This window comes from Colias philodice, chromosome 31 (genome assembly GCF_061535455.1).
Source record: "Colias philodice isolate Cphi_HAF_F1 chromosome 31, ilColPhil1 Martin Lab GWU primary, whole genome shotgun sequence".
In the NCBI taxonomy this organism is placed as follows: Eukaryota; Metazoa; Arthropoda; class Insecta; order Lepidoptera; family Pieridae; genus Colias; species Colias philodice.
In genome coordinates, this window is record NC_143116.1 from 4,067,166 (window position 1) to 4,081,737 (window position 14,572).

The 14,572-nt window shown below is 35.8% G+C and overlaps 1 protein-coding gene across 1 annotated transcript in view; it reads right to left on the reverse strand.

The window, feature by feature from the left end:
- Positions 1-4,189: 4,189 nt before the first annotated feature.
- LOC149475217 (uncharacterized) overlaps positions 4,190-14,572 on the reverse strand; it is a 31,470-nt gene continuing 21,087 nt past the window's right edge. The window contains exons 10-15 of the mRNA XM_089713537.1: positions 14,070-14,252; positions 13,354-13,461; positions 12,660-12,842; positions 10,345-10,488; positions 9,865-9,972; positions 4,190-9,444 (exon numbers count right to left, since the gene is read on the reverse strand). Coding sequence (XP_089569663.1) covers positions 5,296-9,444; positions 9,865-9,972; positions 10,345-10,488; positions 12,660-12,842; positions 13,354-13,461; positions 14,070-14,252 — 4,875 coding nt within the window. The 3' untranslated portion in view covers positions 4,190-5,295. The remainder of the gene's footprint in view (positions 9,445-9,864; positions 9,973-10,344; positions 10,489-12,659; positions 12,843-13,353; positions 13,462-14,069; positions 14,253-14,572) is intronic.

A 14,572-nucleotide genomic window follows, 5' to 3' on the forward strand; every position in this document is an offset into this window, starting at 1 on the left:
CTAGTAAAATATATAGAGTCTAATACCTAATAGGCTATATACTAAAACCTCCCTCTTGAATCACTCTATCTATTAAAAAAACTGCATCATAATACGTTGCGTAGTTTTAAAGATTTAAGCATACAAAAGGACATAGGGACAGAGAAAGCTACTTTGTTTTATACTATGTAGTGATAAAGCATGTACCTACCGTTCTAAAATCTCAGACATTAAATACCCCATTTCGAAATGCGCAGATTTTTCATAATTAGCCCGCATTGGAGTCATTCTTGCGTATCTTACGTTCGTCTCTTCAGCGTAAGTTCTCATGTTTATCAATAATCTATCGAACACCTTGAATGAATGAATGAATAATAAAACTAATGAATATAAACTTTATAATTAGGTAGTGTCATAAAATGAAAATATTTTTTTTAACTGGGTGAACCGATTTTGATGATTCTTTTTATTTGCAAGATGGTAATGGCTCTCCGCTTGTTCCTTTTAAAGTTTTGCCTAGTTCGGTCTGATTTTGACTTTAATAGGTAGGTATTTACTTCAACAGTCTACTCGATATATTTAAAAAAATCAATTGAATATTAAAAATATCTTATTTAAGTGTTTTTATTTACGTAGTAAATTTTATTTTATTTTTTGCGAAGCATTGAAAATTTTATATGTTATGCTCACCTAACTCTCAAGGACCAAAGTTCATCATTTATCATAAGATACCTATAGGCTTTTATAATTTACTAGCTTTCCACCCGCGGCTTCGCCCGCGCAGTCAAAGAAAAACTCGCATAGTACCCGTTCCCGTGGGATTTCCGGGATAAAACCTATCCTATGTCCATTCTCGGGTATCAAAATATTACATTTATACAAAATTTCATGCAAATTGGTTCAGCAGTTAAGGCGTGATTGAGTAACAGACAGACACAGACTGAGTTACTTTCGCATTTATAATATTAGTGTGGATTTAATTACCTTATTAGAATGCCACCATTCGTCATAGATTTGCTGTTGATCCGTTACGATGAACAAACCTGAACAAAAGCAAACCTCATCATCATCACCTACTACCGACATACAGCTAAAACAGGTACGTCAATTTTACGCATGATTATCTTTTGCGCATATCAAAATACAATTATCTTTTTTGGGTTAAATCGGTTCAGCAATTCCATAGACTTCGATCAAACAGAAAAGCATACAGAGAATATTTTAACAGTTCGTTTTAGTTAGTAGTCTGCTAACCAGTGTACAAGTAGAATTAAAAATAAAATAATAATGTAAATTCTTACATACTCCAAAATATAATTTGGCGACGCATTTTCCATCACACAATAGGTGATTATAAAAAGTTTATCGTCTGATAATATGCCTATAAACAATAATTGCTAATTTACTAATATATTATGTAAAACTAGCTTTCCGCCCGCGGCTACGCCCGCGTTTTCAAAAAAACCTGTTCCCGTAGGATTTCCGGGATAAAACCTATCCTATGTCCTTTCTCGGGTATCAAAATATCTCTATACCAAATTTCATGCAAATTGGTTCAGTAGTTAAGGCGTGATTGAGTAACAGACAGACAGACAGAGTTACTTTCGCATTTATAATATTAGTATGGATTTTAGCTATACAGGGTGTAATCGTTAAGTGTGCACAGGCGATTATTCCGTAACTATTGCAGATATTAAAAAACTTTAAAATGATATCGAAAGTACTTAACCAAATGAGTAAAATGGCAATAATTTTTTTAAAATAATACTAGGTTTCCGCCCGCGCAGTCAAAGAAATACCTGCATAGTTCCCGTTCCCGTGGGATTTCCGGGATTGCGTCATTTTCCCGGGATAAAAAGTAGCCTATGTCCTTTCTCGGGTATCAAAATATCTTCACACCAAATTTCATGAAAATTGGTTCTGTAGTTGAGGCGTGATTGAGTAACAGATAGACAGACAGAGTTACTTTCGCATTTATAATATTAGTATGGATTTATATGCCACTTTTTAACTCTATGTATAGTCACTAGCTGTTTTACCCGCATTGCTACACTGTTTACCTATCTGTTGGTGTAAGCTTGATGATATAAAGCCTGCCTCAATAAATGGGCTATCTTACACCGAAATAATTTTTCAAACAGAACCAGCCCCCCTAGACAAGTGGTTTTCTATTAGCGTAAAGTTCAATAGAATAGATTATGAATGTATAAGATTGACGTTTGATTACGACGACGGCGACGATTGATTACGTCAATCTCATACATTCATAATCTATTCTATTGAACTTTACGCTAATAGAAAACCACTTGTCTAGGGGGGCTGTAGTTGTTGAGAATAGCGCGTTCAAACACTCTTCAGCTTTATAATATTAGTATAGATAAAAGGTAAGGGTAAGAAATAATACAAGTTTATAAATTCAAATATTTTTAATGTACATTATTCGAAATTATATTACTTCATCACACAAAAACAAAGCCCTGCGTTTTATTATAAAAAAAAACAACGCATCCATCTTGTCCCACGGGCTTAAGCCTATGCGATATTTACAGTTAATATACAAAAAATGGCGGAACTTGACTTTGACATATAAAATTCCCGCCAAAAAGTTTTCTTTTCAAAATGGCGTCAACCATAGCTTATAAAGCATTTAGTGGGCTGCGTTCAAAGGTTATCTGTTAAATAAATTATACTATTTTTCTTGCTTTTTATTTTAATTACAGCATTCGCCATTATCTGTGCTTATAGATAATGTAGACACGCCCTTAAAAATGGCGCGAACAAACATTTTTCACAATTAAAAACAAATATTGCCACATCGATTTAATGCTAATAAAAATTAAGCACATACCGGTAAAGAAAAAATCGTACTCATTTCGACACAGCGAATAACGAGCTACAATCGTGTCAATAAAAAAATATATTAAGTTTTTATTCTTCAGTTCAACAAAATTATGTACTGCCCCTTTCATTTTGATACGACTTAAGTACAAAATACAACCAATTTTATATTGAAACAATATAGAAACTTAAGAAGTTTTTTTTTCTAATTTATAATAAAGGAGAATATGGAACAATACACTCAAAAACAACGTTATTTTTTAAAATCGGGAGCTAAATACAAATGATTATTTTTCTGCCAACACTGAATTATTAAAGAACCATACAGAAAGGATGGGAGTCACTATTTTTAAAAGTTAAATAAGATTTATTCAGTACATTTACAGAAGCCAAATAAATCCCCATGTATTTTTAATTAAGGGGGCGTCAAGTATTACCTAAAGCAATTTGGGGGGGGGGTCTCATAACGATGCGTTACGTTGGTACAGAAAAGTGCGTTACAAGGGGGAGGGGGGGGCCAAAATTGTGTTACAAGTATAGGGGGGGGGGTCAAAAATCTTCAAAGTTACGTAATACTTGAACGCTCCCTAATACCTACATAATTGAGGGTAGATTATTTTTAATATATGAATCATTTTAATTACATAATTAATATTGATGAGCTTACGTCTGGCTACAGTTAGTACAAAAATGAAAATGGAAACAAAATGGCACGGGAATCTTCACAAAATGTGACGTTTTTAAAAACCAATAAAAAACAATCATAATTACAATCATATAAACAGAAAATATTTTTCTATATATATAGCAACACTATTGAAATGCCGTTTGATTTAAATTGATTAATTTATAGCGTCACAAAGATTTTTTCGCGTTAAAAAACCGGTTTTCAACTTATGCCTAATAATTTTCAACACTAATGGAATATTGCACGGTATATACACAATATACAGATACAATCAGTAGGGAAACTTCATACAAAACGTTCGATATATTTGACAGATATAAGAATACCCTTACGATTCTCGTAACGCTTGTTTGTGTTGTATGAAGTTTTCCTACTGGTTGTATCTGTATACTGTGGTTTATATCTAAATTTGTTGTGTTTAATATTTTTAGTTACATAAATTTCTAATTTTCCATTGCTTCTTAACCTATTGCACATTTTCTGTTAAATACGATTCCTATTTCTTTACCATTGTAACCTATGTTTGAAACTCAATCACTGTAAAACTGCTTTACCTATTTTGATTACATTTTTACGTAGATTGTAGGTATAATATCAATGATATTATAAGTAAAACGGTGTAGGTAGTTTATTTATTTATTTATTTATTTATTTATTTATTTTATTTATTTATTATATTCTGGGCACGTAGACTAATTAGCCACGTTTTACTTTGTCATTCGCTCGCGATAGTTGAATCATGCCATCTCACTTTGACGTCTAATCGTGTGCGTTAGTGTGCCGTTTTTATCAAATGTTGTATTGGTAACCTATCTACACCTTTTTACTTACAATATTATTGTATTACATGATAAATTTTGTATATTAATATAAATTTAACTCGAAATTTTATATATCTCATGTATGCAAAGAGAACGCCTACAATTAGTACATATGTTAGCCTAAAATATCCCAAAATGTATCCTCGATCTGTTTCGAAGGACCAAAAAAAACAAACTAAATAACACAATCTTGCATAATAATATTTAGATATACTTTTATGAGAAAACAGAGTATATCAATTTGATATACCAACATCTATAAATATATTAACATGTATGTATGTCCGTGTAATATGAAGCCGTTCGACTATATAGAGGTTTAATTTCGCTCGTTCTAAATAAAGACATATTGAAGAAATATTTTCAACTTTAACCGTCTTATTACAAAACACGTACTTGCTGTGCCCCGCGGTTTTAGCGTGATGATATATAGCCAATAGCCTATCCTCGATAAATGGGCTATCTAACACTGAAATAATTTTTCAAATCGACCATTAGTTCCCGAGATTAGCGCGTTCAAACAAACAAACTCTTCAGCTTTATAAAAAAAAGTATAGATTAAAAGCATGCTCTAAGTTAACGTCTTATTAGAAACATGTTTTAGCGTTAAACCATAGACAAGGACCATAGAAAAAGTGGGTTTTAACCAGGTCCAAGTTTTTGTAATAACTGTTTTATTACGTGTCATTAAAAACATGTTTTAGCGTTAAACCATAGACAAGGATGATAGATTAGAAGTTTAAACCTCTGTTAAAGTTAAACCACGACTTAATGATCTGGGTTTAAACTAAATTTTTGTAATAAGACGGTACGTGTTAAAAAAATTTGTCTGTTTTTATAACGAGCGAACGCAACCGTAGCTTCAATTCAAACGCGGCATATAAAATCTGAAACTATACATATTTTTACAATAATACTATCATATATTTTACATCTCTATGATATTACGAAATACCCGTTTAAAAAAGTTCATCTATTCGAATGCGTTCGCCGCTCGCAAAACTCTGAGCATCGACAATCTTCTGTTATAGAGTCAAGTGATATTAGACTCTCTTGGCTCGTCCGTAGACATGCTCTACATCTGGAGTCTATGGACGTCCCACTCTGTGAGTTGGCGTCTTCAGAAACAGACTCGAGTGACCTCAAACTCTCCACTGAGGTGAGTTTGTAGGATCGTCTAAACTCCGCTATTTCTTCCTCGCTCATGTTCAGCGCTAGAAGGGAATCTCTTGCCATTTTCCCGAGAGAAGTCACCTTTTTCTTCTTTTTACTCAATATGGAATCCATTTTAGAAAGCGGACAGGGTTTATTCAAGCTTTCTGGTAGAGATTTCGGGCTCGAACCGCTTCTGGATCGTAATTTCCCCCGTCTCTCTGGTATATCACGCGGCGTTGTACTTTCCGGCACTTTAAAGGCAATCGTCTTCATTTTGGGACTCTCTTTTTCTATGCGTTTCGTCAAATCCTCTAGCGAGTTAGATTTTTTTAGTTTCGCCCGCTCTGGTATTATTGGCGAACTTTTTTTGCCTTTAATATCGACAGTTAGCAAATCTGGCAACACTACTGTATCATCAACAACCAATTCCGGGGAAAGATCCACTGTTTGTTCCTTTTTCTCTGCGTCTTGCAACTCTTGCGCTAACGAAGATTCCGCTTTGACTTCCAGCTTTTCTTTATTCTCATATTCCAAGTACGAAAGTGCGTCTTTAGCTACATCTACGGAACCCAATTCTTTGATGTATTTATTCTCATCGTCGACTTTAACGTCATCTATATACGCAAGTTGTATACAATCGTCCGCTGCCACATCGCACGTTTCGTCTATATTTGCGATCGGTGCCAAATCACTTTGCGCCTTAACTTCATCTAGTTTAGGTTCATTTTTCTCGAGCACAGGCGTTTTAATTTCCCATATAGTACTGACTATGGGCTGATTTTTAATCTGTCGATCCGTCAATTCGTATGCCAACGCTTTAGTTGACATACTAGCTGTTATAGTATTTTCCGGGCTGACATTTTCTTTTATACCTCGAATCACTTTACTTGGGAATTTATCTACAGGATGTCCTGATTCAGGACTCTGTTTTTCTAGCGAATTTTCCGATCCCGTAGACTTTAGTACTGAGGCGAAAGATCTGGGCCTTACATCTACTGGCTTCTCATCTAACTTAACAATAACTTTACACTCTTTCGCGTCACTTTCAACTGTATCTTGTTTCTCGCACAATTTTTCCAAATCGTTGGGCACATTGAGATCTTTGATATCACACGCTGCTGCGTCCGTTTTGCTTACATCTAAAGTTTGTACTAAATTTTCATCGGTGGTTTTAGCGGTAACTACGTTATCCCCTGCTGGGAAGCTTTGAAATTCGCTTAGCGTATTCTCAGTGTCTGTTGACGGTGTTTTACTATCGAGTTTCCTTGAAAAAGACTCATCTACGAAAGACACTTGCACTCTTTCTGATAGAGTAGAGTCTGTAGCTTCGGACAGGCTGTCACAATCTTTGTCATCTTTGTCTGATTTATCTGACGAACTAGCCCAGGACCAGAACGAACTTGTCAAAGACGAGTCCTTTCTAGGCGGAGTGCTGGATGTAGATTTCTTGTCTTCTTCTGATGTTGTTCTTGAAAACAAACTGCTTGGATGTTGAAACAGACTCAGTAACTTCTCCAAATTCGTTGGGAATTTATTTTCCAATTTCTCTGGATCTGGCCTTGGTATATGGAAACTTGGTGACGGAGCTACCCAGGATATTTTCCTCATTCTCTCTAACCCTTTAGATTTTAAAGCGGGCACATCTAACAGACTCGAAGTGCGTTTTGGCGAAGTCAATGTATCTTGCGAGGTTTTGACCGAGTCTTTTAAACTTGAGCTATTAGTTAACGTGCCTTCATTGGAAGAACTATCTTCTTTAATCTCTGACGGGTTCAATGAATGCTCTATACCAGAATCGGCTGATGTGACCATCATTTTTTCATGCCTCGCTGATTCTATAGAACTAACACTAGCTTCCAGACTCGATAACGAATCGTGAATTTTCTTCGAACCACCAAAAATAATAGGTGACACGCTTTCATTCGAGCTGATAGATACATTCAAATTCACTGGTGTAACTTCACTGGTCGACTCCATACTACTCTCAGTTGAAAACTGCATCCGTTTCGCTTCAACCGTTTCCACTATTACGGGCCGGTTCAATCGGTGTTCCGCGTTGAGACTCTCCACCGAACTGCCCGATATTTCCAGCGATGAACTACTATCGCAAAAGGCACTGATCTGTTTCCTCATGAGCCTTGATACTTCCAAATCTGGACTATCCAAACTCGACTCACTTTTATTCTTCTTTAAAACTACATTATCTCGAGCAGGTACAACATTATTTAAATCTAAATCGTCCTTTTTCCGCGTTTTCGTCGATAGATCTTGCATTTCTTGTATTAAATTACTTAAATCAGCCGTGATGGCTTCTATTTGCTTTATCGCTACATCCCCCTTCTCCTTATGAGCTATATTTACATTTTGGTCACTATGTACTTTGGTTTTAACGGTATTGGTTTCGCTTTTAACCGTAACCGCTACCTCCACGTCTATTTTTTCTGCTTCAGTTACTTCTATATTACTTTTAACTAATTTAGTTTCGGTTTTAACGATTTTCTCATCACCGACATCACTAACTGTTTCACAGTGAGACACTTGTTCCAGTTTATCGTTATAGCCACTGTCCGTTTTTAGTAAATCTCCTAATTTAACATTATCACTAAGTTTAACATCTTTAACACTATCACTAATCACTTTCGCGTCTCCAATCAGTTTATCACTTTTGGCGTTACATTCAACCATTTGTGAATTATCTTCTTTTTTAGTTTCTGTATCTTTGCACATATTTCGTAAGGGATCCCATACATCTATATTATCGAGTATATTTGTTACAGTAACTTTGACAACACCCGCATTTTCATCTTTATCCACATTCCGCGTTTCAGAATTATCAGCAGAAACATTTTTATCAGCACAAATAATTTTTTCAGCAGATATATTTTTATCAGCAGTAATATGTTTATCAGAAGAAATATTTTTATCAGCAGATATATTTTTATCAGCAGAAACATTTTTATCAGCAGAACTTATTAAACATATCGGTGGCAGTTCTGTCCTTTCATCTACGTGTTTATTTGCTATCACAGATTCTGATTTTATAAAAACTTCGAGCGGTTCGATTTCTGTCACAATTTCCGTGACTACACTCTCGATTTTTTTCGTATTTTTAGATATTTCAGCCTTATTTTTAACTGAAGTTTTTGCAATTTCTATAGCAGTTTCTTTATTTAAAACACTTTTAGTTTCATCTGTTTTCATTCCAAAATCTGCGCTCTGATCCTTTGAAACACTCTCAGGTACGCGTATGACGTCACTCTTTACATCAATTATATTTTCCTCCTTTTCGATTTCCAACTTGTTCATACAATCAACAATTTCCGACACTTTATCTTTTATCACAACTGTATCAGAAATTGCTTTACCCATTTCCTCTTTCAGTTTATCACATTTATTTGTTTCATCAATTTTAGCTCTCCCAGTATCACTTACACTTTGCTCAATCATAACTTCATCATTTTTAACGATTTGAGGGATATTTTCACATTTTTGCACACTTTCAACAGCACTATCTTTCATTTTAGCAGCTACCTGTTCATTTTTAACATCACATTTCACACTATCTCCATGGATTTCGACACACTTACTATCCTTAACACTAACACACGTAACATCATTTTTAGCGTCACTACCAACACTTTCCCCAACTTTAGTGTCACTTGTATCATATTTGACGTCTTTTACATCACTTTTAGCACTTTCATCGTCTTGAGACACACTTTTATCGTCTAGAGATACACTTTTCGCACTTTCATCGTCTCGAGACACACTTTTTGCACATTTTTCTTCATTGGGATGATCACTAGTTATTTCAGGTACATTTTCAGTAGCAACGGTGAGCGGTGAGGGGGTCGGTGAGGGTGTAGGATTGTATATTGTGTCATAATTTCTTGTAACCGAGAATCTTGAGGACGGCCGTCTTGGTTGAGCCGGGTGGATTTGTATTTGAGGCGGCTCCGCTACCTGAAAAAGAATATTAGTGTTATAAATAAGTTTTGTAATGGTGTAATAATTTGTAGATATTTTTTTTATATTTTTATCAAATTAAGTCTAGTCTATATTATTATAAACTCTATAGGAAACAATTCAACAACAATATTCATCAATATTCAATATACTTTAATTTTATAATATATCAAATATCAATGTACAAATATCTCATCTGTTGTTGTTGTCATATGTCTACGAAAAACATTTAATTAGTGTGTTTTATAATTTCCTTGATAAAAATTACTATTTATTAATTATGTATATTTTTAATCCACAATCATCTTATACGAATATCCTTGTACAAAACCTTTATCCTATTCTCATCTTCTATCTCCATTACAAAGCTCATCCTTTCCATAGAACACAACAAACGAACATACAAACACACATTACCTGTACAACTTTGAACCTCGACGGTGTCGAACAGTACGACTGCCTGGTCGGTGTCGATGGACTCGAGCTGTCCGTCGACGAGTCCCTCTCTGGAGTGACGCGGGTCACCTGAAAAGGAATAAATCGCGTTTAAAATCCGTTAAAAATCTTTAATTTCTAAATGTAATACTCGCGTAAAATCAAACACTAGAAAATACTAAAGTATTACTGGTAAATAAAAAATTTTCAAGTATATTTAAGCCGGGGTTGGTGATGGCGAGGATGGCTGGGTTGAGGATGCCGAGGATGGCTGGGTTGGGGATGCCGAGGATGGCTGGGTTGGAGATTCCGAAGATGGCTGGGTTGAGGATGGCTAGGATGGCTGGGTTGAGGATGGCGAGGATGGCTGGGTTGAAGATGGCGAGGATTCCGGGGAAAGGGATGGCGAGGATGAGGATGCCGGGGGAAGGACAAATAACGTATAATTACACTTATACTCACATAGAACCTCGTATTGGCGTGCGTGTTCGGCACCGGGCTGCCCGCCGGGGATGGGGATGGCGAGGGCGCCGGGGATGGTGCGGGCGAGGGCGCTGGGGATGGCGCTGGTGAACGGAGACGGACGCGTTTATCCTCTTCGGTTGGCTGGAATTGTACAGAACTTCTAAGTGTTTTATAATAAAAATAATAAATATTTGAGTAAAATCTTATGAAATTAGTGAATTATTTACTTTTAGCTTTTAGGTACGTATGTATTTCTATTTCAGCATTGTGTTATGTTCCAATTTGCTATATTTTAGAATCTATATTTTTTATTAAAATAAAAGTAAATTAATTAATAATACTTACTTGTATATTTATATAATTTGAACATTTGAACATGTCAAAACAAGTTTGTTATCTCTGAACGACCGCGTCGCTCACCTCACCTTGTACCATGAAAAGCGGTATGCTGCGTAGCGTATTTACAAACTATACATAGCCAGAACGCAACCATAGGAAACTGCTCGTGTATACTTTGTAATGCTGTTTTTAAGTTTGTTATTACAAAATATACACGAAGTTTGCGTACTGATCGTGTATACTTTGTAACGCGGATGCTTGCTTCTTCGTTCCAAACTATACACGATCAGTACGCAAAATATAACTAAATATACCTACTACACCACTTACGCTTGAGCGAAATAATAAATAATTTGGAAAATCCAAAAGTGCACGCCTCATAATTTTTTTTTAATAAATATTTATTAATTATTATTTTTGTTTATTTAATAACAATTAAACCACATCGAATCAGACCCTGAAAAATGAAAGGGTTCTATTCCTGAGCATACTCAAGCGTAAGAGAAAAAAAAAGACTCGATTAGTAAAGTATTTCGGTCGCTATCGTGTTAACAAGAAAAAGGATCCGCACATACAGACACACGGACGTCCAAGACAGAACTTTTTTAAACTGTTTTTTAACTAGTTTAAATAACAAAAATGACATCAAAAATATCATGAACGTTAAAAATAGTGTTTTTTCTTAATATGTGTGTGTATGTATTATCTTACAAGTGCAATGTATGATACATAAAGACATTTTAAGTTTGAAAAATCAGATGTTTTGCGCGAAGTGACAGTAGTACCCACCTCAACGCTTCGCTTATGAGGCGTGCAATAGGCGTAGGCAATCAAAGACTTGTAAAGCTATATCTATCTACTTTTATTCTTCTTGATTGATTCAGTAAAATATGGAATAAAAATATTATTAGGTGAGCTTAGAAAAATAAATAGGTAACAGATAGGTATATAAGGGTTACCTATGGGTTAGGTTAGGTTCGTGTTTTTTTTAACTACACAAAAATTGCCGTCGCCTCGCAACCGTCTTCTTCTGGACTTATTAGATTCTTACATTTTAGCACTATTGTCAATTGTAAGTCGTGCAGTATAGTCGGGAACGAAGACACAAGCATCCTCGATACAAAAAAAAATACGATCAGTACGCAACATTACATACACAATACACATGCATTTTAATAATAGATTTCAAAACAGCAATACAATAATATAAGCGCGAGCAATGGAAAGACGCCGCGCTTACTCCGAAACATACACGATTAGTCCGCATGCGCACTGGCGCTGTATATTTTGGAGCGCTATTCTTACTTACTTCACTACAAAGTATACGCGAGTACTTGCGTACTGCTGTTGTATAGATTGGAAGAACTTTGTGAAAAAGTTATTTCCAAACTATACGTGATTAGTTTCACACCGTTGCGTACTGGCCTTGTATAGTTTGGAAAGACGCTGCTGCGTAAACGATCGAGTAGTGTATGAAGAGCGATAGATTGTGTAGGTATCGTTTTATTTTGATGATAACATAATACTTCGTGTCATTGTACGAATTTCCGCCTGCCCTAGGAATATACTATAGTGTCCATTCAACATCAGCTGGCCCACCTGCCCCATTACTAGCTGTAACAATGACGATTAACGATGTATACGTAAAGCAGTTCCACTTGTGTCACGCACCTCGGCCAGTAGCTTGAAATTACTAGTGGCGGTGTCCATTCAACATCAGCTGGCATATCTACCCCTTTAGTAGCTCTGACAAAAAAACCCCCAACTTGCTAAATGTCTTTGCCAAAATCGTCGCGTCATTCCATGACGTGACGATTTGACCATGACGCGACCTAGAAATTACTAATTCATCACCACCTGATGTTGAATTGACACTTGCCCTGCTATTTTCTTGCTCTGACAAAAAAAAATCCCCAAAATGCTTGAAGCAGTTCCACTTCTGACACTAAAGCGGTTCCACTTGTGTCACGTACCTTGGCCAGCAGGCCGGCGGGCGGCGCGTGCGCAGTGCGGCAAGTGAGACTGATCCGGCGCAGCGGTCTCGGCGGGGCGCGGGGCTCGTTGCGCGCGCACAGAGATCTGATCTCGCGCGTGAGCCGCGAAATTGTGGCCGATTCGGTGCAGGATTGCGCTGTTACCGTGGGGTTGGGGGTTTCCTGTAACAAACAGTACATTTATAGCTGAAGTAGGAAAAAGTTATAGCCGAGTGAGTATGCAGGTAGATAAAAAATTAGGTAAAATCTGTCGAATAAAGTTATTTATTTACTAGCTGTGCGGTTTAGTAAAAAATGTCTCGGATTGACAGGACACAGGAGGCTGATCACCTACTTGTCTCTAAAGAAAATCGATCAGTGAAACAGATGTATGAATAATGCATCTGCCCCTTACCCAACTTGGGGACAAAAGAATTCACTATTTTTGTGCGGTTTCACCCGCATTGCTCCGCTCCTGTTGGTCTTAGCGTGATGATAGCCTATAAGCCTTCCTCGATAAATGGGCTATCTAGCACTGAAAGAATTTTTCAAATCGGACCAGTAATTCTTGAGATTAGCGCGTCCAATAAACAAACAAACTCTTCAGCTTTATAATATTAAATATAGATGACTGACAAAACTTCGATACTTTTAATATATAAAAAAACAAGAAATTAATATAAATAAAACATACCACAGGATCGTCTAAATCGATCTGCGACAGCGTTTTATTCTCTTTTAGCGAATTGCACAACGCTTGTAGACCGCTCACGCCCAGTCTATTGTCGCGTAGATCTAGCCTCTGTAACGAAATATATTAAAATATTATTATTTATATTATAAATATTGCTGATGTATATGCAGTGTGGTATTAGTGTTTAATGTACAAACTGGGTAGTATGTATTAGGTTTAAATTTAAATTTTATTTTAATCCTGTATGATAACGATAAAAAAAATTAACAAGCCGTATGTCAGTGTTGCATGTAAGTTACTTATTACAAATAATGTTAGTCAATTATTTATTAATATTACATAAATCAGTCAATATAATCAATTATTGAATATATATGTTACAGTCAAAACCCTGAACCAGAACCAGAAAAATATAATTTTTATTATATATATATTTTTTTATTTATTTCAGATAAAATATCCATATAGTTGTACTTATATAACTTTAATCAAGGAATTTCAATTAAAATAAGTTTATTAGGATCCCTGTTTGTGTATATATTGATTAGTGTGCGAGTGTGTTTGTCCTATGTCGTGTATTTTCCGTGTATGTTGAGTTTATTTTTCTTGTGTTCTGTGTGGTTTGTTGTGTTTTTTGTATATGTGTGTGTGTGTGTTGTTTGCCTGTGTCCTATATGTTTTTGGGAATGTGTGTGTGTATGTGTGTATATCCTCACCTGCAGCTTACTATCCGTCCGTATGACATCAGCCAGACACTTAGCAGCAGAAGCCCCGAGCCTCGCAGCTTGGAGCCCGAGCGACACTAGGGCTCCCGAACCGTTGGATACTAGAGCCCTAACGCCGTCCGAACCGAGCGAATTTCGACCGACGTTTAATACGCAGAGAGATTGGGATACACGCTGTAATGTGAACAATACAATTTTAAGAAATAAAAAACAATACAATTAAAAAACAAAGAAATGCAATAAAATTAATTATGATCATTTATTGAAGTGATACTTCTTTATCGGGGTTGACATTTTTCCGTTACGCGCCATCTTTTTCTTATCCCTACCACGCGTGATTCGACGTATTTCTGTAAAGTTGCATATAGTAAATTGTTTTTTGAAAAATAAGGTCATAAAGAAGTTTCACTTCTTACTTGTGTACACTAGTACACGCACACATTTTTTTTATTTACTAAAGACACTCACGAGTCACGACTTTAGTAGTTTTTATT